Source organism: Emys orbicularis, chromosome 4 (assembly GCF_028017835.1).
Source record: "Emys orbicularis isolate rEmyOrb1 chromosome 4, rEmyOrb1.hap1, whole genome shotgun sequence".
In the NCBI taxonomy this organism is placed as follows: Eukaryota; Metazoa; Chordata; order Testudines; family Emydidae; genus Emys; species Emys orbicularis.
This window is the reverse complement of record NC_088686.1, coordinates 144,856,417-144,880,818: the sequence shown is the minus strand read 5'-3', so window position 1 is coordinate 144,880,818 and position 24,402 is coordinate 144,856,417. Positions and strand designations below refer to the sequence as shown.

Here is a 24,402-nt window from a genome sequence, read left to right as displayed (position 1 = left end):
TTTCAAAACACCTCGTCAAAGGAGAGACACCTTTGATGGGAAATGTGACTCCAAAATCTCCTAGTCACTGCCCATTCCTCTCCTTAAATATTCCTTCTTGGCCTTTCAGAGAAACCTAATTCCAAAACTACCAGATTAGAGAGAGACACTTGGATCGCAATAGCCTCAGTGTGCCCCTTGGGACAGACTGCAAGGCTCATTTCCCCTAACTAGAAATAATAAGAGATTGTTTTCACAGTTCCAACATTCTTAACCTTTCTTTTTGCTACTTCATTACCAAAAAAATCAGCAGGACCCCCAGCTGAGGTCTAGTGCATAGGACCAAAGTGTAGTTTAAAATTAGTATATGGATGGGTCCCTGATCTCCCCCATTATGTGTGTGTGCGGGGGGAGGGAATGGGAGGGAAGAGAGCGGGGAATAGTCTGGACTGGAGAACTTGCTATGGAGTACACTTTTGATCTTATTGCTTACTTCTTATAAAGTGCTAGTTGATTGTAGGGAAAGAAACAGGATTCTGAACATCTCTGGAACCCCAAGTAAAATTCACACACTTCACCCTTTTCTCTTAGGGGAGACACTATATATCAAATTTGTAAAAAGAAACCAAAGTTATAGAGATGGGAACGAAAGGTGGATTTATCTGAAGAGATTCTCACTTCAACAAAAATCTGTAGATGAAGACTAAATCTGAAGAAAGGTCACATCAAGAACCTACAACATTCCTTTTAGAGTCTGGCATCTTTACATTTGGGTTTGAAGACTAACATTATGCATTTCGCGATGGAAGCCTGTAAGCAGGCATCTAAACAGGCTCTCTTGCCACTTGCAGCTAAAACCCACAATCCAAACTATGCCACACTCAGATGGCCAACATGTTCTTTAACAGGTGAAACATTTAGCACTATGGAGAGGCAGAATAAGGAGCCAGCTGCGTGTACCAAACAGCAAGTAATTTTGATGTTGCCAACTGCCTTTGCTTGCTTCAGAAACCAATTTTTAAAGACAAAAGGGATGATCCACTTCCTTTTTTCTTTTTTCAAATGCAGTGGATTCCGATTACAATTCAAGTTCAAAGGAGAAAAGTTGTAGTGAAAGTGCCTGAGAGGGGTCTATTTTTACTACAGAAATTCAGTGCAAATGTATGAAGCTTATTTCCTAACTTTTCCATTCTTTTCTTCCAGTATTACATCTGTTAATTTGTAAGCCCTTAGCTGGCACCAACCTTTATCCTGAAAAAAAAAAAAGAAGATAACAGTTAAAAACCAAAACTGTTATATATTTTAGTCTTCTACACCTTTAGACTTTAGTCTATATGATACTTTAAACTTTCCATATGTTGTACTTTACAGTATGTTCAGGAACAAATATTAGTTTTTGTATTAAAAAGTCAGTAGATGTTAACTTTTTAAATGAAAAAAAATTACCTGATGTGTAACAATCGCATACAATAGAAATATATTTTAACTGATTTAATGTTAAAGCAGAGTTCGTAATATTTCCCTAACGATAGAAAAAGTAGGAGAAAACATGCATTATGGCTATAACTGGGGCTAGGGCTAATTAGTAAGCAGAGTTAGTAACTGCAAGGACAAACAATGAAAAAAAGTTATTTACATAAAAGAACCAAACTATTCCTGGGTCCCCCATGTCCCCCATGTTCTCTCAAATAACATTGAATCAGAAGACACCATCTACATATTTTTAGGTGGAGGAAGATATTTTTCTATTACAAAATATGCCTTGCAAGACCCAGTTTACATTTTGTTTCACCCACTGGTAGTTCATATTTTCTTGGAAACTGGAGCTTCAGGGATCTGGATTTCTAAAATAAGAACTGAACAGCAGGAAAGGAGAGAACGCTAATTGAATAAAGTATGTTTGCAGAAATAAAAGACAGAATAAAATTAATAGTTTCTAAAAGGAGAGCTTTTATAAAACTAGAACTTATAAAGAAACTAAGATTAAATTTAGGCTATTAGGAAGATAATTTGATGTCAACATGCATTAAGCTGTGGTATTCTCTACTGGGGAAGTGGTGGAAGCCTTACTACTTGGAAATTTTAACAGTAGCAAGAGCAAGATATTATAAAACATTGTTTTTCTTTGTAAAACTTCCTCCAAAATACACCAAAAACATATTTGAAAAAACATATGTCCCACATTTCAAGAAATTAAAATATTCACTGGGATTGTGTGGTGTGTGTGGGAAACCTGCTAATGCCAAGGGGGAAAGCTTTGAACTTCACCTTCTTTGGTATCAAATCAAGTATTGCTGTTTTATTGATACTCAGAGGAAGCAACCAACAATGACACATTTTGGGGGACATCATATAATATGAAAACAATTTCTTGTCTATACATTTTTCTCTTTAGACATGAGGGATAAGGTGTTGCCGAGGGGGAAGGAGTTGTATAACTCCACAACCTTGTTTTTGTAACGTGTTTGTGGGCTGATTCTCCAGAATTCTGTGTTGCTGTTTTAAAACTAAGGATTTTTTTTTTTTTTTTTTTATAAGAGGTTTCTGTTTTCAGGAATTCTTTATACAGTTGCTGAATACACCAAATAGTGAGAAACATGCATAACGTGTAGGGAACTTGTGAATTCACTGCTGCAGGAGGTTTTTGAAGTAATAGTACAGATACATTTCAAGAAAAAGACAATTATAAGCTACACCATTTGTTACTTAGGAATTCAAGAGAAAGGACAATGAGCTATCATATGTCAGATGTAATATGACAACCTCAAGAGACAAATTTTCTTCCTGTTTCCCATCCCCCATCCATGTATACTTTTGCACAACTCAACAGTGGTATTACAGGATGCAAGAAAATCTGCATGGTAACTAGTCCATTCCCCCACAAGTCAATGCAAAGCATAGGTTAAACTTCCCTATTATATTGCAAAGTAGTGTTATTTTGTTTAGCAAATGAATTAAGCTGTATGTGTATAAAGCAATTGACATAGTTCTATTCTAAACACTTACTATTCAACAGACTGATTTTCTCACAATACATTACTGATTTCTGTATAAACAGAAAATGCTTATTCCAGGAAATGCAAATGCAATAGACAAACATAGTTATCTATTAACAAACATTCAGGATAAACACAAGCAGCCCTTTTAATACTAGTGTTCTTTAATACAGAATAGATTTTCCTGGGAGTATCCAACAAGCATTAGGTGAAATAACAGGGTCAGTGGAGAAAGCAGGCCCTTTAAGTTGCTTTATAAAACTTCTCTAAAATTTTTCATGAGCAAAAATGTAGAAGTAATTCTAGGCACCATCTTCATTTAACAACTAAATGCCATCCCTTCAGTGCCACATGTTATTGCAATTTTCAGTGCACCATACACGTTATTTTTTCTGACATCAGCTACATGCAAGAAAAGTCTCAGTCATCTAAATAAGCAGAGTAAATCTCAAAAAGGAAATACTTGTATCTTGGGCTGTTTTACCTATTTTTCTTCAAAACTGCCAATGGTATAATTGCAGCAACTGCACCAAGAACTACTTTAAAAAAAAAAAGGGGAGCAATTTAGTAACAAAGTTAAATAACACATAACATTTTGCTAAAAGACACTTCTGAATCTCCACAGTTCTGGAACTTGCTCTCATCATCACTGACAGATTATCTGTATCATAGGACACAATTTTTTTCCTTAGGATGATAAATAAGCCCCTCTCATATACCAGATCAAACATCACAAGAACTCTCTACCCTAATCCAGAAAGAGGTTCTGATGTTGGATCTCCTAATTTATCAAGTCTTTAATGCTTCTGTGTACAGCTTAAGGTTTGTCTAGATTCCTAGCTCACCCAGAGTAATGCTCAGACCAGAGATTGCGGGGGACTTGTGATAACAAATGCACAAGGTCAGGGCTAAGAGTTTTTGGTAATTTAGCTGGCTTTGCTATGTGGAGTGTAGCCAACACTAGATTAGTATTCTTATTAGGAACTTGTAAGAATACGCTATTTGGTGTGCAATAGATAGTACAGCCTAATTTACATAAGATTTTTTTTTTTAAAGCAAATTCACAGGAGAGGAGGGGCTGAGCAAAAATGCGCGCTTCTTAGGAAGGGGCCCCAGTGAAACCACAAGGGGTTTTGTGACAGGATGCGAAACAGGTTGATTTGAAATGCCAACGGCATTTACAGACAAAGTTGACAAAGGAACAGAGGGAAACTTTGAGGATTTTAAAGCAGATTTACTAGCTTTAGTATTTACAAGACAAGCAACAGATTGTTCTGCAATTTCACAATTTATATAGGGGCCTTTTTGATTAATAGGAATTAAAGGATGTATGATGCAGTTATGTTTCCTTAGGCTGTTTTAGTAAGAGGTATTTTGTGGGGTAAAAGCAGGCGCTTTAGGATTTGGGAAAGGAGGTGGAGGGTTTTGAGATAGTCTGTTTGGGCACACATTTTTTTAGTGTTCCTTTTGGCCACAAAAGTGGCATGCAGTGTTTTTTGTCTGGGCAGGATACGAGGGACCTTTCCCTTTTTCTTGCTTGCGACCTTGTTTTTGTTTATTTTTTTATGGCTTTTGTTTTGATAAGTTTTTAACTGCAAGGCTAAACATTTTGTTTTAGTAATTTTTATTTTTTGCTTTATGCAGGCTGCATAATGATTGGCGACTGTTACCAATTCAGAAAGGGGTTTAGTTTGCTAGCCAATACAGATAGTTTTTAACTGCTGCTGAACCTTTGGTAAGAGTCCCTGAACTAAAGCAGCCCCTACTGCTTTCTTGGCATTTTTAGCTGGCTGAGCAATTTTTGAATGTTGTCCCTGTGTGTGTAATTAAAAATGGGTGGGGGACAGTCTAAGCATTCCCTTTCACCCCCTAAGGGTACCCCAGCTTATTTCATGTACGTACATTATGGTCCTAAAACCTGCAGGTATTTAAATAATTGGAATCTTTACACGCGTGCAAATCCATCGAAACAATGCCCACTAGAAGGTACCTTCGATTTAAATAAACTTACATATCTCAAAAAAATGCTCAGTATTCAATGTACTTCACATCCAAGATGTTCAAGCTTAATATCAACTTCTTCCCGTCAGTCCCCTGCAAGGTGTTTAAGTTCTCCACCAAAGAGTCATAGAATGTATTATGTTCAATCTCTAGTATGGCGTGCTTGATTTCTTCCCCAATAGATATAATAAAGAAGCTACAAATACCCCAATATAATAAAGAAGGTACCAAATTCATCAGATTCTCTCTCTGTCTTGATCCTTAAAATGAAAACTTCTACCAATCTGTCTACTTTGGGGTCACACTGAGCTAATTAAAACCATGTTTCAATTCTGCTATTGAGATTTGAGCACAGTTTCCCCGATCGGCACACACCAGGTCAGCTGCATCTTAGAGCCATGTGACGCGGATGTAGGTTACAGAATGGTTTGGGTTGGCATATTCTCAGCGGGAAATCACTGTCTCCATTGATCAGGCAAGTGCTAGAACCCTGCTTGTGACAGCTCCAAATGCACAGTGGTCTTATGATTTGCTCTTTGACAATGCTACTCTATGACCTAACGCCTATTGACTTCCATGGGACTTAGGCATGTGCTGAAGTGCTTTGATGAACAGGTGCCTATCTAGGGAACAGTCTACTCCCCAAGATTAAGCTACATCATCTGTGGGAATTCTGGGAGGGAAGGGGGAAATGTGTTCTGAATAACTGAGCATGATGACCGAACAATCAAGATCTGTTATATGGAGACCACTGCAGGCTGACTAACTCTGGATGCCGAGAAATTCAGTAACAGCCTTCTAATTTCCTGTATAATATGAGACTATCAAATCTAACCTACAAAGCGATTTCTTGGCTCTTTTTATAACGTCCCTTCCTATCTTTTGCCCTTTCCATTTTTGGTAGGCACCAGACATACATATGCAGTCCTAAGTGGTGAGGAAGTATTCTCACCCAAAACAGAGCTACAGAAGTGAACCTTTTCTTGATTTCCCTGGGGATAAAGAAATGAGATTCTTCCCTCCCCTTTTGTTCCCCAATATTGTGCAGACACATTTCAGATAGAATCACAGCAGACTGCCTAGCTCAGGCAAATATTGTGAAGAGAAAACAGCTAGGAGTATGAATACAGGCTTCTCTCCAGAGAATGGCAGTGCTTTTACATGGCACCACAGCACGTTAGAAATGGCAGAGAAGTTTAAGAACCCTAAATCCCAGGGTCTTTAGTAATTAAGTAGGGGGAAAACATTATGAGATGGAGAAAGGGCAATATTAAAATAGCCTTGGACTCCAGATCTTAAAACCGTCACAACTTTAGTGCATTGAATGATTTTTTCAGTTTTAAGTTACTTACCAATACCAATACTGGTGCCAATGCCTATGTCAATGCGTATGCCAAGCCCTAAAGAGAGAAACAAAAAATGTGAGCTAAAATATGAAACCAAATTCATGTCAATAACCTACAGGAACTCATCCACAATCCATGCATATGAAGCTACACTTAGAATATACCAGATATTAATGAACAATTAAGGTAGTCACGTAAACACCACATTCTGAAATGGATAATCATTAGCTGTTGGAAACCATGATCTCACCCCTAGAGGACCTTGTAATGAAGCAAAGCAGCTTTTCAAAGGATTGTACACATTTGTACCTTGTAATACCAACAGGAAAACCATTGTGGAAATGGAGGACGCAATCTGGGTTTAAAGGTTTTCTATAATATGAACCACTGGATGTAAAGGGTTCTCTTGCACATGCTTCTAGGCTCTCATTTACCAAGCCTGCACTGGCCAGTCGTACGTTTGCCAAAATGCTAAGCAAGGCCAGAATCATTATACTCAGCTTGTCTAGACCAGGTACCACAATTTTTGCCCTAGCATATCATCATAGGTTAGTGTTATGTTATCTGGTATCACAGATATAAAGAGTGCTGTAATCTGTATTTCTAATTACCCAAATAGATTGTTTCAAGGGACAGACTTTTGCTGTTTTTACTAGAATAAGATAATTTATCGTCTAACCACTGGCTGTAGAAGATACTGAATAGATAATTAATTCCTTGTCACAGACTGCATAGAACTACAATCACTGATGTCAATGAGTTTTGCATTTAGAAATCAGACTCATGTTAAAGGAATGTTCAGACTAACATTTTAAAGGAAACACATGAAAGATTAAAATAGCACTCCTCACCTTCATTGTTACTCTGAAGTGGCTTTTCAATGGCTTCTGGAAATTTTGAACCCTATTTGCCCTCAAAAAATACATCACTGCCAAATGTATACCCTTTAATGTTAATATTAAAAATGGAGTGTACATATTCATTTATGCCCATATTGTTCATCATTACTGTAGGTTTCATAGTGTTGGCAAAAATACGTAGTTTGGTCATTAAAGTTTGTGTTTGTATGTTTTAAATTAAGCCCAATGAAAAGCATTTTAAAAGCCAGCCAGGAAACTGGTTGTTGAGGGAAAAGGAGGTAGAACAATATCCCCACATAAAAACAAATCCAGTTGAGTTAGAAACAAATTTGTAGTTGTTGTGGTCCCCCTAAACTACTGACTAGAAGCGAGGGCTTTTTAGTTCGCTTTTGGCAGAAATTCAATGTGATTCCAATGTCATGCACATAATTCAGCCACATGGATCAGCAACATTCAGGGGTTCCTTAGTGTAATAGATTTGAAAAACAATTGAAACTATGTGGCCAGCTCCAGTTCTGAAGCTCCCTACAGCCAGGCTTCCCTGCTCACCATACGCATTGCGCTCCCCAGTCTAACAGCTCAAGTGTTTCTCTCTCCCCTCAGTACCTCACCTTCCCCTTCAGACTCAGCAGAGTTGCCAGTTGTGTTCAGCGCAGAAGCTGTACAGAAAAGAAAGTTTTATTAAATACTTGAGGTGCTCTCCCCACAACTGACTATTTTAAATACCAAAAAGCCGGCAGAGATTCCAGGCATGTAAAGACACCAACAAGCACAAACAGACGGGAGTGAAATTTATCTTGCCAAGCACAGGACAAAACATATTGAATTTTAAAGACTCAAATCCACAACTGCTCATATTCTCTCCCCAAGACATTTGAAGAAAAGCCCCCAAGCATGCCAGTGAAAGCACTGTCAGGCTGAATAACTGCTAGAGTCAACCCCCTCCCGGTGTTTTACCCACGTGATTTTCTCTAATATTTCCCTCTGTCGGGTATACCATCAAGTCTGCACAAAGCAGAAGATCCATACGAATTAGGTGCATTACCCCTATTGTCATTCCAAGAGCTAATTCTCTCAGCTGTAAATTATCTACTCCTGAATTCTCCTCCTTGGGATAACCATATGGCTTTGGAGACTAGCGGTCTTTGTCCCAGGAAAATCTACACCTAAGAAAGAGAGTTTGTGCCATTGAAATGATCAGTGCTTGGATGCCACAGAGCGATAGAAGATTTTCACACGCCACCCCCTACTGCAGCCAATAGTGTTATTAGTTGTGTCGCAATAGCGCGTGAGGGCTCAAGTCATGACTCAGGGCCCCACTGTGCTAAGCGCTGTAGAACCACACAACAAAAAGGAGGTCCCTGCCCCCATCGCTCTCATTACAGCTGCCATCAATCAGCCCAGACAATAATATTCCTTACCCACGGTATTGGCCACGTCACTCTCCTTTTGAGAGGAATCAGCGGAAAGGGCCAAGGTCAGAGCGCTGTGGGAATCCTTTGGAAAGTGGAAGGGGGAGAAGGACCCACCAAAAGGCTTTGATAACCAAAAGAAATGGTGCAGGAACAATGAGAGAGGTGGAAAACCAGGAGAGCATGGAGTGTGCAAATGAACAACGAGCTCTCTGTCAAGTTTTTAGGCAAGCGCTAAGTGAGCATCATCATATTTGCATCTGTGAATAGCAGAATTATAGAAATTAAATGACTTTCACACTGTACATTTCATTTTTATTCAAGTGGAAATTTGAACCCCAAATTCTAGACTTTTAGCAAATCCAAGTTCTTCCAATTTACCTGAGGAAGTACCAGCTACTTCTGTTCCTTTGGGAGGGACAGTTGTGGGTTTGTCCTGGGTAATTATGTCTAAGGCAAAAAGAAGAGGGAAAAGCAGTTATGAACATTACATCAGTCTCCCAACACCAGCTGGCCACTCAGAGTCAGGAGCTTGCCAAACTAATGTTTAGGAATCTGCATCTTTAGAGACAAGACAGACCTATCCCACTTACGTGTTGTCACAGATGTACTATCGGATGGGCTACCCTGCAGACTGCTGCTGGGATCCCATTCCTATATTCTAGGGGAAGCCCATAGCAACCACTACATTGAGCTGCCTACCACTTCCCTTTACAAAAGTTCTCTTTTTTTTTTTTTTTTTTTTTTTTTTAAAGAAAGAGCTCTACAGTTCCGTGGTTTGCAGCAGGGATGTGAAAGGCTCAATGTGGTGCCTTTTGCTGCCACCATGAGTTACAAACTGCCCAAATCTGTCATTTCCCTTCAGTTTTACTCATCAGAACTTCCTAGAAGGACTTATAAAACCCCTGAACATGCTGTTCTCACTGAGCATTCGCTGCAAGGTGTTGCCATGTGCAACTCAGAACTATGCATCTCCATCCCTCACATCAAAATATCCTTTGGCCTAGGAGAAGGTGCCCCGTGTTGGGAACCAGGAGATAAGGAGTTCAACTCTCATTATTTCTACTGACTGGTGTTAACAATCCTGTGCCCTTCGAAACCCAAGTTATCACTGAGCAACCAATCCTCCCTGAATGAAAGTTACACTATCTAGGAAGAGAACCCAGATCTCTAATATGCCAGACCCAAGTCTCATCCACTTAGCCTAACCGAAAAAATTTGCCAAATCTAAATACTTGGTTACGCGGTGTGTACAATGAGGCTATTCGTGCATATATAATCCATTGTTTTAGTGTGTTGTGCATCCTCCTCTAGTGGTTGGTCCATATAACAATTTACTCCTGCTGCTACCTATTATAATTAGTTCTTTGACTTGATAGAGCTCTATGCTGCAGTACCTTAGTTTAAAGAATCCCTTAGCCCGAGCCCCGGGATCCCGAGTCAGCTGGCACGGGCCAGCCATGAATTTTGAATTGCACTGTAGACATATTCTTAGATGTAAAAAGCATTGTAATCAGCATTTCAAATTATCCAAATAGACTGTTTCAAGAGACAGACTTTAGCTGTCCTTACTAGAGTAAGGCCATTTAGTAGCTTCCATAGCTGCTTATTAAACATTAAATGAGAGTCCAGAGGAGTGCAACAAAAATGATTAGGGGGCTGGGGCACATGACTTACGAGGAGAGGCTGAGGGAACTGGGGTTATTTAGTCTGCAGAAGAGAAGAGTGAGGGGGGATTTGATAGCAGCCTTCAACTACCTGAAGGGGAGGGAGGGGTTCCAAAGAGGATGGAGCTCGGCTGTTCTCAGTGGTGGCAGATGACAGAACAAACAGCAATGGTCTCAAGATGCAGTGGGGGAGGTCTAGGTTGGATATTAGGAAACACTATTTCACTAGGAGGGTGATGAAGCACTGGAATGGGTTCCCTAGGGAGGTGGTGGAATCTCCATCCTTAGAGGTTTTTAAGGCCCGGCTTGACAAAGCCTTGGCTGGGATGATTTAGTTGGTGTTGGTCCTGCTTTGAGCAGGGGATTGGACTAGATGATCTCTTGAGGTCTCTTCCAACCCTGATATTCTATGATTCTATGAAAAGGGTAATTCCTTGCCACAGATTGAACAGAACTGCAATCACTGATGTCCATGAGTTTTGCATTTAGAAATCAGACTCCTGTAAAAGCAATGCTCAGACTAAAATTTTTAGGGAAATTGTATGAAAGATTACAATAGTAGTAAAGAGTGCTCTGAAGTGGCCTTTCAATGGCTCCTGGAATTACTGAACCTATTTGCCCTTAGGAAATACATCATTGACAGATTTATAGTCTTTAATGTTAATGTACCCATATTGTTTATCATAACTGTAGCTGTAGGACTCAGGTTTATTGATGGCTTCACTGTTGGCAGAAACACACAGTTTGGGTTCTTTTTTGTTGTTGTTGTATAAATAAAGCTCAATGAAAAACATTTTAAAAACCAGGCAGGAAATGGGGTAATGGAGAAAAAAAAAGTGTTAGGAAGAAAAACATTTAATAAAACTTTCTTTTCTGTACAGGTTCTGCACTGAACACAGCCGGCAACTCTACTGAGTCTGAAGTTGAAGGTGAGGTACTGAGGGGAGAGAAACACTTGAGCTGTTAGACCTGCTATCTTGGTGTTCATCTCTTGCTGTGCATGGCATCAGGACAGCATGCACAAAAATGATGAAAAAATGGTTAAGTGTTTATGAGGCCATTCGGCTGCTGTGACAGTCATTCACATGCTCCGTGAACAGCACTGAAACACGGATGATGATGATGATCCAGAGAGATGCTGAACGCCTGCAGCTTCCATTGACTAGAAGGTCAGGCCTTGACTCAGTAAACTGGCCCTGTTACACTTCCACTCCTCCAAATCCAGATCTGAACCTCCTCCAGCTGCTCAAAGTTCTCCCAGCTTCCCAATCTTCCTCCAAGCTACCAAACCCTCCAAGTCCCCCAACAAACACCTCAGCCCCACCCCCACAATGGAACCTTCTCTGTAGATACAGAGAGCCATCCTTATCCCCAGCTGCCCATCTCTTCCAAACTAGCGAAGGGGGAGGTTAGTTAGGGTGACACAAGGGGGTAGCACTAGGTCTGAGGGTTAATATAGTTTTTCTTAGTGGTTGGTTTTAGTCATTGGAGGTCACCCATGGAATTAATACACATTTTATAGCATGATGGTAAACTAGTCCCAGGGCTGCTCATGTATTTATACCCACAGTTCAGAAAATGCCTTTGAGTGACTAAAATCCTCACAAGGCTTTGGAAAATAATTGGATGCCTAAAACTCTTTTCAGGTGCTAAGCATTTTGAGACCTGATCCCCTCCACCCCACAACAGACACAGAGCCGCAGTTTGCACTTGCACCACTATCCTCCCTTAAGAGGAGCATAGGGGGATAGCATCTTTAATCTGTACCAGGAGCTCCATACAACCCCCAGTAACAAAGGCTGCTATGAGATGCACTGAATCTCAGGGTCCCAGCCTGTAGAGGACTAGGGCATAATCAGGCTGGCCTAGCAGTCACAGCTGGGCTGAGGATTGCCCACCAGGGACAGGAGCCACCAGGGCAGAGCTGGAAGAATGACAGTTCTCCACCATTTATACTGACCTGGTTCGCAAACTGGTATGGCAGGATCCCATGTGCCATCATGTTTGCAGCGAATCTGAGCATTTCCGTTCATATTGCCTTTGAGATCATACCCAAAATCACATTCAATTGTAACTCTGTCCCCAAACGCATAGGTCTCCTCTCCAGGTCTAGGCATCGGTGTCTGTGTTCCGTTGTTAACATCTGGAGCTGGACAACGAACTTCTGAGAAACACCAACAACAGCAACAGCGTTAAATCACAGCAAAGACAATTGTGTGACTGCAGATTCATTTTATCAGATGGAGCTGAAAGCTTTGCAAGCTATAGAAAATTGGCATTTCCTTGACATTGCTGAAGAGGTTTGGTTTTAGAGAAAGTTTTATCTCCTGGGCAGAAACAGCATGTGGGTCAAGGGCCTTCATTTTCACTGTTCTTATGGGCAGCTGGCAGGGTATTTTTTGCCTTCATCACAGATAGACTCAGTGAGTAGCAGCTGCTGTGTTATGACCATACTATGTATAAGAAGGCAGGTGATATGCTGTGATCTATCTTGATCGCTATCTACTTTAGGTGCAGATGGAGATGGTGGATGGGGGCAACAGATCTGTCCGTAAGCATAGAAATGTAAAGGTGGCAGATTTTAAGAGGCACAACAGGGAATTCATAGCCCTGGGGTGTATGCAAACTTTAAGCTGCCTTTGTACCTTCCAGTACTGGACTGCTCCACACAGACAGCCCTGGGGACCTGTGCCCAGCTGCCTATGGGTTTGGCTTCAGCTTTACCCAGAATCTCTGCAGTGCTATGTGCTGTGAAATGCCCCAACACATCCCTCCCACTGGCACACCACTGACTTCAAGCCTTGCAAGAGGATCCTGGGAAGACAGCCCTAGTGTTGTCTTCGGGTGGAGTCCTCTTCTGGACAGATCCGGGGCATTTAAAGACCTGTTCTGTCACTCTGGACCTTTTACTTGGGAGTGAGGATCGCACCTCAAATTGCTAACCATAATCCCCAGTGTTAGCAGGGGGAGAAGACCCTAACTATCCCTCCTTCTCTCTCACCCCATCTCTACACTTTGAATCATACACAAGCTGACTATAAGCACAATCTCCCTATTGGTGTTAAATTTGCTCAATTAAAACAAAGATAATTTAGCCAAACACTTACTCTGACAAAAGTTCGGAGCTGAAGACCATGTCGAATTTTGAAGACAAGTAACACGCCCTTGCCTTAGTCCAGCAATCAGCTCATAACCTTGGCGGCAGCCATATTTAATCACCATCCCGGCTGGAATCAATGTGCCAACATTAGTCTTCCGAAAAGCATTGGGAATGTCAGGTGGATCAACACAATAACCTAAGGGTAAAACATGAAGAATATAAGGACATACTTAACCAGGAAAACCTATTGAGGTGAAATCTCCTCGACGAGAATGTGAGGTGAGAGACATAGCTGGGGAAAATCAGAGATCCATATTCTACTCGCTCTCGCTCAGATCCATGCAATCCCATTGCCCAGAATTTAGCTCAAGTCATTGCAAGGAAACCGCATAGAAAATGCAAGAAAAACAAATGGGAATATGGGTGGCAGTCACTATAGGATTCTAGCCTGCGTTTCGAATTAGAAAGGGAAATGCAAGGCCCTACACTAAACCAGACGGTGTTTCTGTTTGTCTGTAACATGCAGCGTTGTTGTAGTCATCATGGTCCCATGATATTAGAAAGAGACAAGGTGGGTGAGGGAATGTCTTTGATTGGTGAGAGACACAAGCTTAGAGCTTGCACAGAGCTCTTCATGTTGGTAACATGATCACTTTTGAACACCACATCCAATCAATTGCAAAATTTCCGGGAGCATTCTAGGCATCAGTAGGCAGAAGCCTACTGGTTTTGGTGGAATGTGCACAATCGGAAGAGGGATGGGAAACAAACAGAGCTTCTTGCATCTAGTAATTGTCAATAGATCAAAGAACTGGTTGATCTCAGCCATTAACACCTTCTAGCAGAATACCTGTCATCTCAACACTGCCTGTTCTCCCAGTACCATTTAAAACAGGGGAGGGCAAATTATGGCCCGTCAGAGCTTTCAATCCGGCCCATGGGAAACAGAGTGGGGTGGGAGGGTGGCTCACAGGGATCTCGTGGTGGAGAATGGAGGAACGGAAGAAGCCCAGTGGTGTGTGCAATGAGCTCAGCCTACAGACGTAACCAAGTGTCCAAACCTTTAGTTAATTTCAAACTATAGAATGGTTTAAACCGGAATTCCTGTTTTCAACGGACAAGTCATTTAACAGCAGCATCATGGGGCTGTCTCAGCTCAGTGAGATTCAGGCTTATACTGCCGTGACAATTTCCTCTTTTTTTTTTTAAGAAACAAAACATGAAACTGGTTGCACCACTGCAATGGGTGTCAGTTCAGTGCACATCCCCACAGGCAAGCCAGAAGCACTCCTGTTCCTGAGCCAGCTTGTACACCTAGCCTCAGTCAGGCTGGGCAGACTGCGCACTGCAGATCCCGCATGGAGATTCTCTCACCAAGTCAGTTATGCTCAGTAGCAATTACATTAGCAGTGGTCCTATTCCGGTCACAATCACACTGATCAGGCACCAGGGAAATGCTGGTCACTGTTAGAAGTTAGAACCCCCTATTCAAACATCACCTGGCACAGACCTGTCATCCACATCGTTCAAATTTGTGAGTGGCTGGCCTGTTAATCCTGGTAACGATCTTTCAATTCAATAACACTATGATGAAGGAGGTTGGGTGACCCTCACTGAAGCTGGTGGGCATGACCACAGCTGCCCTCCATCCAGGATAAACATCAGACACAGTTAAGCTCCTTTATAGAGTTAGATGGATGAAACTATAGGAGCCACTGCCCAAACACAGGCTGCACGCAAGGCTGGTCCGTTTCATTTGAAGGCTGTGTGCTTGTATGTCTGTGAACAGAAGCACCCAGGGAACAGGCAGCGAGAACCTGCCCAGGCAGCCAGACGCAGATAAAGAAGGAGCAGGAAAGCCAAGGAGATGGCAAGAAATGCACTGGCAATTTGGTCTGAGAGAAAACGGAGAGCGCGAGCTTTTCAGTAGTGTGCTGGCAGGCAGGGCCGGCTCTAGGATTTTTGCCGCCCCAAGCAAAAAATTTTTTGCCCCCCCCCCCCTTTTTTTGTACCCCTCTGCTCCCGGCCCTGCCCCAACTCCTCCCCTTCCAAACCCCTTCGCCAAATCCCCAGCCCCGCCTCCTCCCCAGGGCATATCGCATTTCCCCCCCTCATTGCTTCCTGGGGCCCCCCTGCGACCTCCCGCCCTAGCTCATCTCTGCTCCGCCTGCTCCCCCGGATGCGCCGCTGCTCCGCTTCTTCCCCCTCCCTCCCAGGCGATACTGGCTAACCGCTCAGGCCAAACAGTACTTTTCAACCTGTCGCGTCCAAGCATTTACAGCGTGAGCTCAACTTGAAACATGGGAGTCACCCCATGGAAGTCAACACAACCTGTGTGCTTCAAGTTAAGCACATGCTCAAGAGCTGTGTGGAACGGGGCCTTCAGGAAAGAAAAGCACCGCCTCCATTTGGAATTGCAGGAGAAACATAGCAAGGCAGAGCTGGAATTTGGCCAGGAAACCAGGATCAGAGCGGTAAGGATGGCATGGGATCTTTAGCGACCACAAACATCCAGGAGCTTGCCAGGGGGAAGCAAAGGGAGAGTCAAGGGGTGCGGGCGAAGGGGAAAGCCAGGAGAGGGGAGAAGGTGGGGATGGGATTGAAGGGAGAGGCTCATCCTCCTACTCACTGAGAGCTCCCCCGGGCAGCAGCACGAGTACCAGGGTCCCCAGGAGCCGCAGGGTCCAGCCAGAGGGAAGTGATGTCATGGTGCCAGGTGAGTTCCCAGAGAATGGTGGTGACAGCGCAGTCCAGGCAGGGCTGCAGCCGCTCCTCAGCCCGCGCACTGTGCAACACGGTCCCCAGGCACGGCCACCCGTAGGCTCATGAGGCAAGGGGAAGTGGGAGTCCGTGCGCTGCACCTGCAGGGGCCCAGGAAGGGGGTGGGCAGAGGGAGCACATGCTGCCCAGCCCCCACTGTAGCGTAATGCTCATGGCACAAAGGGCAAGGGGTAGAGCCGGATACAGCTGCAGTTAGTACCGTCACACTGAGCACCGTACAACTAAGGTTTCTCAGGGGAAGGGAAACGCAGCATTGTTATTTTTTTACTCTGGGGACAATCACAAAGTTATTCTGATACAGCAGCACAACGCCCCCCTGTGCTGATCAGCACCCCCAAACAGTGATGATTTCTGAAACACAAGAGGCAGTCCAGTTACCAAAGGATCCTTTCTACTCATCCCTGCTGTTACTGCATCCACCTCCGCTAATGTCATTACACCGGGGATGGATCTGACTCAAAGCTCCCCCTGCCTAACAAACGCAAACCGAACCATGCTAGAGATGGACCTTCCCCTGTAATTCCACAGAACAGGTACCACTGGCAGCAGAAGAACAAGTTGACCCCTAAGCTACCTGGCTAAATAAGTTTCAACTCTAACCATCTCTAGGTGTGAGAGGAGGGGCTGTCCCATGCCCCTTCGAGTCCCTGATGTGACGGCTCACTGGCCTGTGGGAGATATTGGTGCTTCATTCATCAGGAAAAGGAGCCTTTAAACATGTGGGGCATCTTCCTATCTTACAGCCAAAGGGAGAAAATTATAAAGACAAAAGACAATTGGCAGTTTTTGCAGTTGCACTTTATTGTAGCCTGGCAGGGCAGAAATAATTGCTTGATCACAAAGGTGTAGGTTAGAGGACATTCACTGGGCCATGGGGAAATGGTTAGCGGGTTGTTGTCTACAGTTGAATTTTCACCATCGATTCGTGGGAGTGTGAGAGAGGATATAGAAATGCTACAGATGAGATCAGCACTGATGTCAACCAAAAATAGATTTGTTCAGTTTGGGAAGGAAAAAACTGCCCACTTTTTAAATAAGAGGTTAGGGCAGAAATTGGCTTTTTTAACCTTTATATTTTCAGTGGGGCAGAGGGATTTGTGAACAGAGTTGCCCTTAAGGTTCATGGAAATCAGGCAGTTAAATAGCCATTCGCTACTTTAAATATGTTTGGGTTATAATGCATTAAGGTTAAATATATGCAACAGTTGGATGATTTCGGAAAGTTCAAGGTTGTTGGTGTATTCTGCATAGGGGCTGAAGCTTGCGTCAACTGAAGGTTTCCTTCTGTACATTTTAATCTAGTTTCTCTCAACTTGCTTTCCCTTTCCGAACTGAAAAGAGTCTGAATTCAACTCTTTTACTATAGTCCCCACAAACATAAGAGGATGAAATCCCTAGTTTATCAAGTAGGGACTTACATTTGTCAGATTGAAAGGAAAGAAAAAAAAACCAACCGCTGGCACACAGCATGAAAAAAATCAGATTCCTGAGGTACTTGCTAATCTCTTCCTCAATCACTAGATGTACTAGCAAGTTCTCTGCAAATAGTAACAATCATCATATGTACAAAGTAATTATACAAACTGCATCCAAAGGAGACAATTTGTCACAGTAATGGGTCATAGATTTCAGCTATTCCTGGTATTTTTCTAGGTCCCGCTTAAGTTTCTGAATCTCCAGATACAGTTTCTGTGCTTCCAGCAGGGGTCTCAGTTCTGTCACAGACACACCACAGTGGAGAAACTTTACACTCTCACGAACCATGTTGCACAGAGGAGAATTGATTTGCTTCATCTGTAAAAACAGAAACAGAGGGAATGTGATTACTCTGAAGAAGACAAGGACCTATCCTCACAAGCATGCTTGGTCCTTTTGGATCTGAACCATTATCCAGCTTGTTACATGTGTCTGTCTCATACAGTCTGTATCTGACATATGATCCTGAAAGGTGTTGCATATTCTCAATTAGAGCTGGCCAGAAAATGAAAATTTCATGTGAAATATATTGTGCTTTTTAAATCAGTTTCATCCTGACCCAGAACAAAACATAAGTGACCCTGAAATTTTTCATGGGAAGGGATTTCAAGAAAAATTCTACTTCAAAAGACCCATCTGAAGAAGTGGGTTTTTTACCCACGAAAGCTTATGCCCTAATAAATCTGTTAGTCTTTAAGGTGCCACCGGACTCCTCGTTTTTGTGGATACAGATTAACACAGTTACCCTCTGATACTTTTCATCCTACAGGATGCCAAAGGCTTTGTTTAGATACCACCATAAGTTAGGGCATAGGTCAGGGCAGATCATGTGTACAATTGCCAGGGCAGAGAGGACCCTGGCAGTGGGCATCCCAGCTGGGAGTGTTTGGTCTGCTGCAAAGGAGGAATCTGCAGTGAGTTGGCCCATGATTGTACATATAAGGGCTAAGATATTAAATAGCCCCCAGGTCATTGCAATGTGCCCTCCACCCTTTTCTAATCTCAGTCATTATAGCATGATGAAGAAATGAATCACCTATGCACTCAGGGGTGGGTGCATGCCAGCGCGGAGTTGCCCCATCACCAGCTATACATCGAATGGAGGATACTCCAACAAGTGACCAACCACGGTCACATGAGTAGGTCACACTTGAGCCAACAAGAAAAATATTAGTCCAGCCGTGGTCATCCTGTCCATTAGAGATACGTGCAGGTGGCCTAAAAGGGGAAAATACAGCATTGATACAGAACAGGAAATCTCCTAAAAGAAGGGAGGCAGCATAAATACTGTGGGGTTTCCTGAAACTACATCCCCCCACCCCCAAAAAAAGACTGGTGCCTCTCCAAGCACCTAATACCTCTGACAATCTGCCAACACTGTGTTTCTGGCTGTGAGTTAGCATCATACCCATGGCATTGGGAGATCAAAGATAAAAATAGCAACATGCAAAACACTCTTAAAATGGCTCTTTGACCTGTAGAGGCCCCAGGGATCGTTGTTCACATGCTCACAACAATGAATAACCGCACTGAGTCAACACCAAACCCACAGTGCATCTCTCTCTCTCTCCGAAGAAACAAACATGAGTTCAACAAGAAAAGGGTGCGAGTGAAATCCCACCCTGTACTGTGTATCATGGGCATTTCACAGAGGCATCGGCAGCTGAAAGTCCACACGTGGAGCAGCAGAGCACAGGCACTCTGTTGGTTCATTTAAGGAAGTCTTGTTGGCAGTCTTGGGACAACTCTGAACGTGCAGTTCACTCCCAGGCACTTTTGTGGCCTTTTATAACAGCGCCTTTTTGGTCTACTGCAGAATTAGCCTCCTCTGCAGTGAAGGAGAAGTACATGGAAGTCAGTGGAGTTACTCTGTATTTATACTAGTGGAACCAAGAGCAGAACTTGGTCCTTAACAGCGTCTTACGCTTCTATAGTGACTTTCATCCTGCAGGATGCCAAAGATGCCACAGTGACTGGCACAGTACAAACACCTTAGACAGACAAATGTAAGGCCTGATTGCCCTCTCACTTACTCCACTGAGAACCAGGAGTGGCTTCAGGGAAGCCAGAGAAGTTACAGAAGAATCCGGCACTTGCTGTTTAAAGTGTAGGTAAATTCTCTTTAAGGGGAGCTGCTGATGGATCAAGCCCCACGTCAGTAAATTAGCCAAACCACCCTCCTACAGTGCTTAGTCCTTCCAGAATCACCGAGGCAAACATCCCAACTTTCCTGCAACCAACCAACCCTCCCTGAGTCCCCCAACAAGTGCCTCAGTCCCACTGCTGAACCATCCCACAACATCTCCCTCGCAATGTAATCGCTATCCCACCGCCGCTGCCCATCCGTACCTGTGAAGAAGGGGGAGAATTGTTGAGGATGTTACAAGGGGGCTGAGCCGGTACAAACATATTGACACTACACACACACACAGAAGGGGATTCTACATTAAAAGTGCCACCATCAGGACAGCTGGACTGGGAACCACAAACCAAGAGATGGGTCTGGTGAGGGGTGGGTCTGAGGGAGGAATTCGGGAATGCTTGGAATGGGAGGATCAAGCATAAGTTAGGGCATAGGTCAGGACAGATCATGTGTATGAGTGCCAGGGCAGAGAGGACACTGGCAGTGGGCATCCCAGCTGGGAGTGTTTGGTCTGCTGCGAAAGAGGAATCTGCAGTGAGTTGGCCATTGACTCCACATATTTTCAATATTTAATAGCTAAGATGTTAAATAGCCCCCAGGTCATTGCAATGTGTCCTCACCCTTTCCTAATCTCAGTCATTCTAGTGTGATGAAGAAATGAATCACCTTTGCACTCAGGGACAGGTGCATCCCAGCGCGGAGTTCCCCCATCTCCAGTTATACATCGAATGGAGGATACTCCAACAAGTGACCAACCACGGTTACATATGTAGGTCACACTTGAGCCAACAAGGAAAACATTTTTCCAGCCACGGTGGTCCCGTCCATTAGAGATGTGTGCAGGTGTCTCACAAGCTGTAATAAAAGGGGAAAATACAGCACTTACACAGAACGGGAAATCTCCTAAAAGAAGCGAGGCAGCATAAATACCGTGGGGTTTCCTGACACTACATTTCCAAAAAAAGGTGCTTGGAGAGGTACCAGTGTCTAATACCTCTGACAATCTAACAGCACTTTCTGTTAGTTTCTGGCTGTGAGTTAGCATGATACCTCTACGGCATTGGGAGAGCAAAGATAAAAACATCAACATGCAGAACACTCTTAAAATGGCTCTTTGACCTGTAGGGGCCCCATGGATTGTTGTTCACATGCTGATGACACTGAATAACTGCACTGAATTACTGAGAATTACAGCCAGACCCTGAGAAGTTATGAAGGCCTGCAGCTCCCATCAACTTCAACAGTAGGGTCCTCCTGCATGACTCCCTGAGTCATTAAACTGGCCCTGCTACATATGCACCACCAAATACCAGATCTGAACCCCTTCTATAGCCACTGAGTTCTGCCAGAACCCCCTGAACAAGCATGCCAAGCCTCTGCCGAGTTAGGAAACGCTTCTGGAGTCCCCAGAGTTCCTCACCCATCCCCACTAGCTACTGAACTTTCCCACCACACCACGCTCCCAGTATAATGAACCATCCTTTCCCCATATGTCCATCCCTCTCGAACTAGTGAGGAGGATGACTGTTTAGGGTGAAAGAAGGGGACAGAGCTGGTACTAGCAGGCTATATAATTTTTCATAGTGGTTAGTTTTAGTCTTCCAACACTGTTCTGGGATTGTCACATTTCCAAAGGTAACCAGAGTGACCTGTAAAGCAGTCCCAGTGCTACCCGTTAAAATAGTTACTCAAGCATTTTCAGAGCTGTAGGCCTAATAACTCCAACAACAGATATTACCTCACACCCACACACCCCCCCCCCGGGTCTCTCTAATCTCTCCTCTGGCTTTTTGAAAGTTCATGGATGCTTAAAATTCTCTTTTCACGTGCTCAGTGTTTTGAGAGCTGACCCAACACTGACGCGGGTGCCAGAAGCATTTGTACTACTGCTCCCACTCAATGGTTGCATTGGGGGATGGCAACTTTAATCTCAGACAGGATCTTTATAGTGAAGCTGGTTGCTAAGGGAGGCATAGAATCATTGTATCCTCTGGGCATCTCAGCCACCCTTTGCCTCACCCAGCACCATCTACACTTGGGGCAATGTTGTCTGGTCTCTGGACCACTGGGGGAACAGGGCACCGTGGATGCCTTCTCACATCAGAGCTCCCTTAATCCAGGGCTATCTTTCTGCAGAAGCCTTTTTAACTCAGGGCTCGTCCTTAAAGGTACAGAGCATATTTATCTTCAAGAAATCTGAACTGCAAAAGGCATTTATTTGTATGGACATATAGTCCAAGCACTAACTCCAATAAACAGCATTCTTTAAATGCTAGCTAATGAAAAATAGATATAAAGTACTGGGAGACTGAAAATTCTCCAAATACAATTTAATAAATCAGTTGCTGACAAACAGATACTCTAGAGGTATAGTTGCTAGTTAAAGGATTGGTATGTAATTGTGCTAAGAATGATGCAATGGGAGAGACCCCATACTTTCTATGTTTGGCAGGCATCCTTTGCTATCAACTGATTTGTACTTTGAAATCCAACAGCAAAGGCAAACTGCGGTAACCTATCAGCAGCAAGTGAAGGACCTGAGATACTAAATTATATGCATCGCAAAGTCTGCTACTAAGAAAACAGAAACATCAGTTGGCAAACAAGCGGCGATAGTATGCCAAAGTAATCATGTTCATTGTAGAAGTGGGAGACAAGAGATGTATTACACAATCTTAGTCCCACAGTAAATGAGAAAATGGCAGATAGGTGGGAGTCAGTCTATATGGTATCACAGCAATTGGAAAGTGAATTACATATGTACATGGTACAGGTAGAGTTGGGAGAAGGTTCCATCCAACCCTGCAGCAAAACATGCTTTGTCCTTGTGGATTCATTTCTGCTTCCAAAGCTATGGAGGTAGAATTGATAGTACTGGAAAATACTCCAGTAATCTGGAAAATTTGATTAAAAAGTAGCTAATGCAAGCATACAAACTGAAGGAGGTGAATCTTCATATGATTCCTTTCTACAATCAAACTAAATCCTGTAGCAGGGGAATACTTCATTCCATGAAGATCAAAGTGAAGAAGCACAAACAGCAGGAAATTCACCAGATGAGCTCTGCACTGCAGCTGGGGTGAATTTGCCTAATTCTATCAACAACATGAGTGAGACGTTTTCTAGAAGTGCTTAGCAGAAGTAAAACTAGAAGCCAATCTGGCCAATCTGTGGACTATGTTCTTAATTTTGCTACTGTCATTAGGGAGTAAAGGCCCACAGGCAATATTCGCTTATTACGTGTACCCTTTGGTACTACTTAAGCATGCCAATAGACACAGAAGATAAAATTGTCCATCATAGATATCACACTGCCAGGACATCCGTCATTTAGGTAGGGGAGAATGTACCCCACATAGCATCATAGAATTATAGGACTGGAAGGGACCTCAAGAGGTCATCTAGTCCAGTCCCTTGCACTCATGGCAGAGGTAAGTATTATCTAGACAATCCCTGGCAGGTGTTTGTCTAACCTGCTCTTAAAAATCTCCAATAGAGATTCCACAACCTCCCTATGCAATTTATTCCAGTGCTTAACCACCCTGACGGTTAGGAAGTTTTTCCTAATGTCCAACCTAAACTGCCCTTGCTGCAATTTAAGCCCATTGCTTCTTGTCCTATCTTCAGAGGTTAACGAGAACATTTTTCTCCCTCCTCCTTGTAACAATCTTTTATGTACTTGAAAACTGTTATGTCCCCCCTCAGTCTTCTCTTCTCCAAACCCAATTATTTCAATCTTCCCAGATAAGTCATGTTTTCTAGACCTTTAATCTTTTTTGTTGCTCTTATCTGGACTTTCTCCAATTAGTCTTTCCTGAAATGTGGCGCCCAGAACTGGACACAATACTCCAGTTTAGACCTAATCAGCATGGAGTAGAGCAGAAGAAATACTTCCCCCAAGGTTTCGCACCCAGCACAATAGGAACTTGGATCCTGACTGAGTCCTGTGTGCGCTACCATAATATAAATATACAAGTACACAGCAATTACACTTTGAGTGTTAGATGTTCCTTTCAAAAATCAGGGCTGAGAGGTCACTGTATCAGTTCTTCATCATTTATACAAACTGGTTTGCAAACTGTAACAGCCCCTTAAAATAGAGATGAACCTATAATGTGAGATTCAGTCAGATTAATTTAAAGAGCTAAAAACATTCAAAGAAGAGTAATGGATGGACACCAAGAAAAAAAGTGCATGTGTGAAATTGGAACTGGCTAATAACCGTGTAGGGTGATGCCTTCTTTGGGTGGAAGGAAAATAGTGATATCCTCCAACCACTTTTTGAAATGTATGGAGTCGGGGGGGTCACAAAGCCAGTCCAGCTACAAGCACAGGGATCTTGTTTTCTGTGTGTTTACAGAGTGCTGTGTGTACTTAACAACTCAAAACAATGGGATCTGTCATGGTCACTCATACATCTACTCTCCCTGCAGATTTCTTCAGAGGAAACTCAGCCTGCCCCCTGCACACCCCAGCCTTCACCAGTTCCTTTTCTCCTCTTTTACCAGAGATCTGCTGACACTCCGCTAGCGATGTACCCTGGAATGAACCAAAGTGGGGTGGTGGTGTTGTCAGATTAGTAAGCTCATGCAGTGCCATTCACCAACTTTGATCCGTCTGTGCCGCTAACAACATACATTG

The 24,402-nt window shown here is 43.1% G+C and overlaps 1 protein-coding gene and 1 long non-coding RNA gene across 2 annotated transcripts in view; both read right to left on the bottom strand.

Annotated features, from left to right (window-relative positions):
• LOC135877071 (complement decay-accelerating factor-like) overlaps positions 1 to 24,402 on the bottom strand; it is a 102,666-nt gene that overhangs the window by 45,626 nt on the left and 32,638 nt on the right. The window contains exon 8 of the mRNA XM_065402425.1: positions 8,976 to 9,044. Within this exon, the coding sequence (XP_065258497.1) occupies positions 8,976 to 9,044 (69 nt within the window). The remainder of the gene's footprint in view (positions 1 to 8,975; positions 9,045 to 24,402) is intronic.
• Positions 12,240 to 16,149, bottom strand: LOC135877074 (uncharacterized). The gene is made up of 3 exons (XR_010561352.1): positions 15,991 to 16,149; positions 13,369 to 13,557; positions 12,240 to 12,425 (listed from the first exon to the last, which is right to left on the bottom strand). It is a non-coding gene; the product is annotated as an uncharacterized LOC135877074 (long non-coding RNA).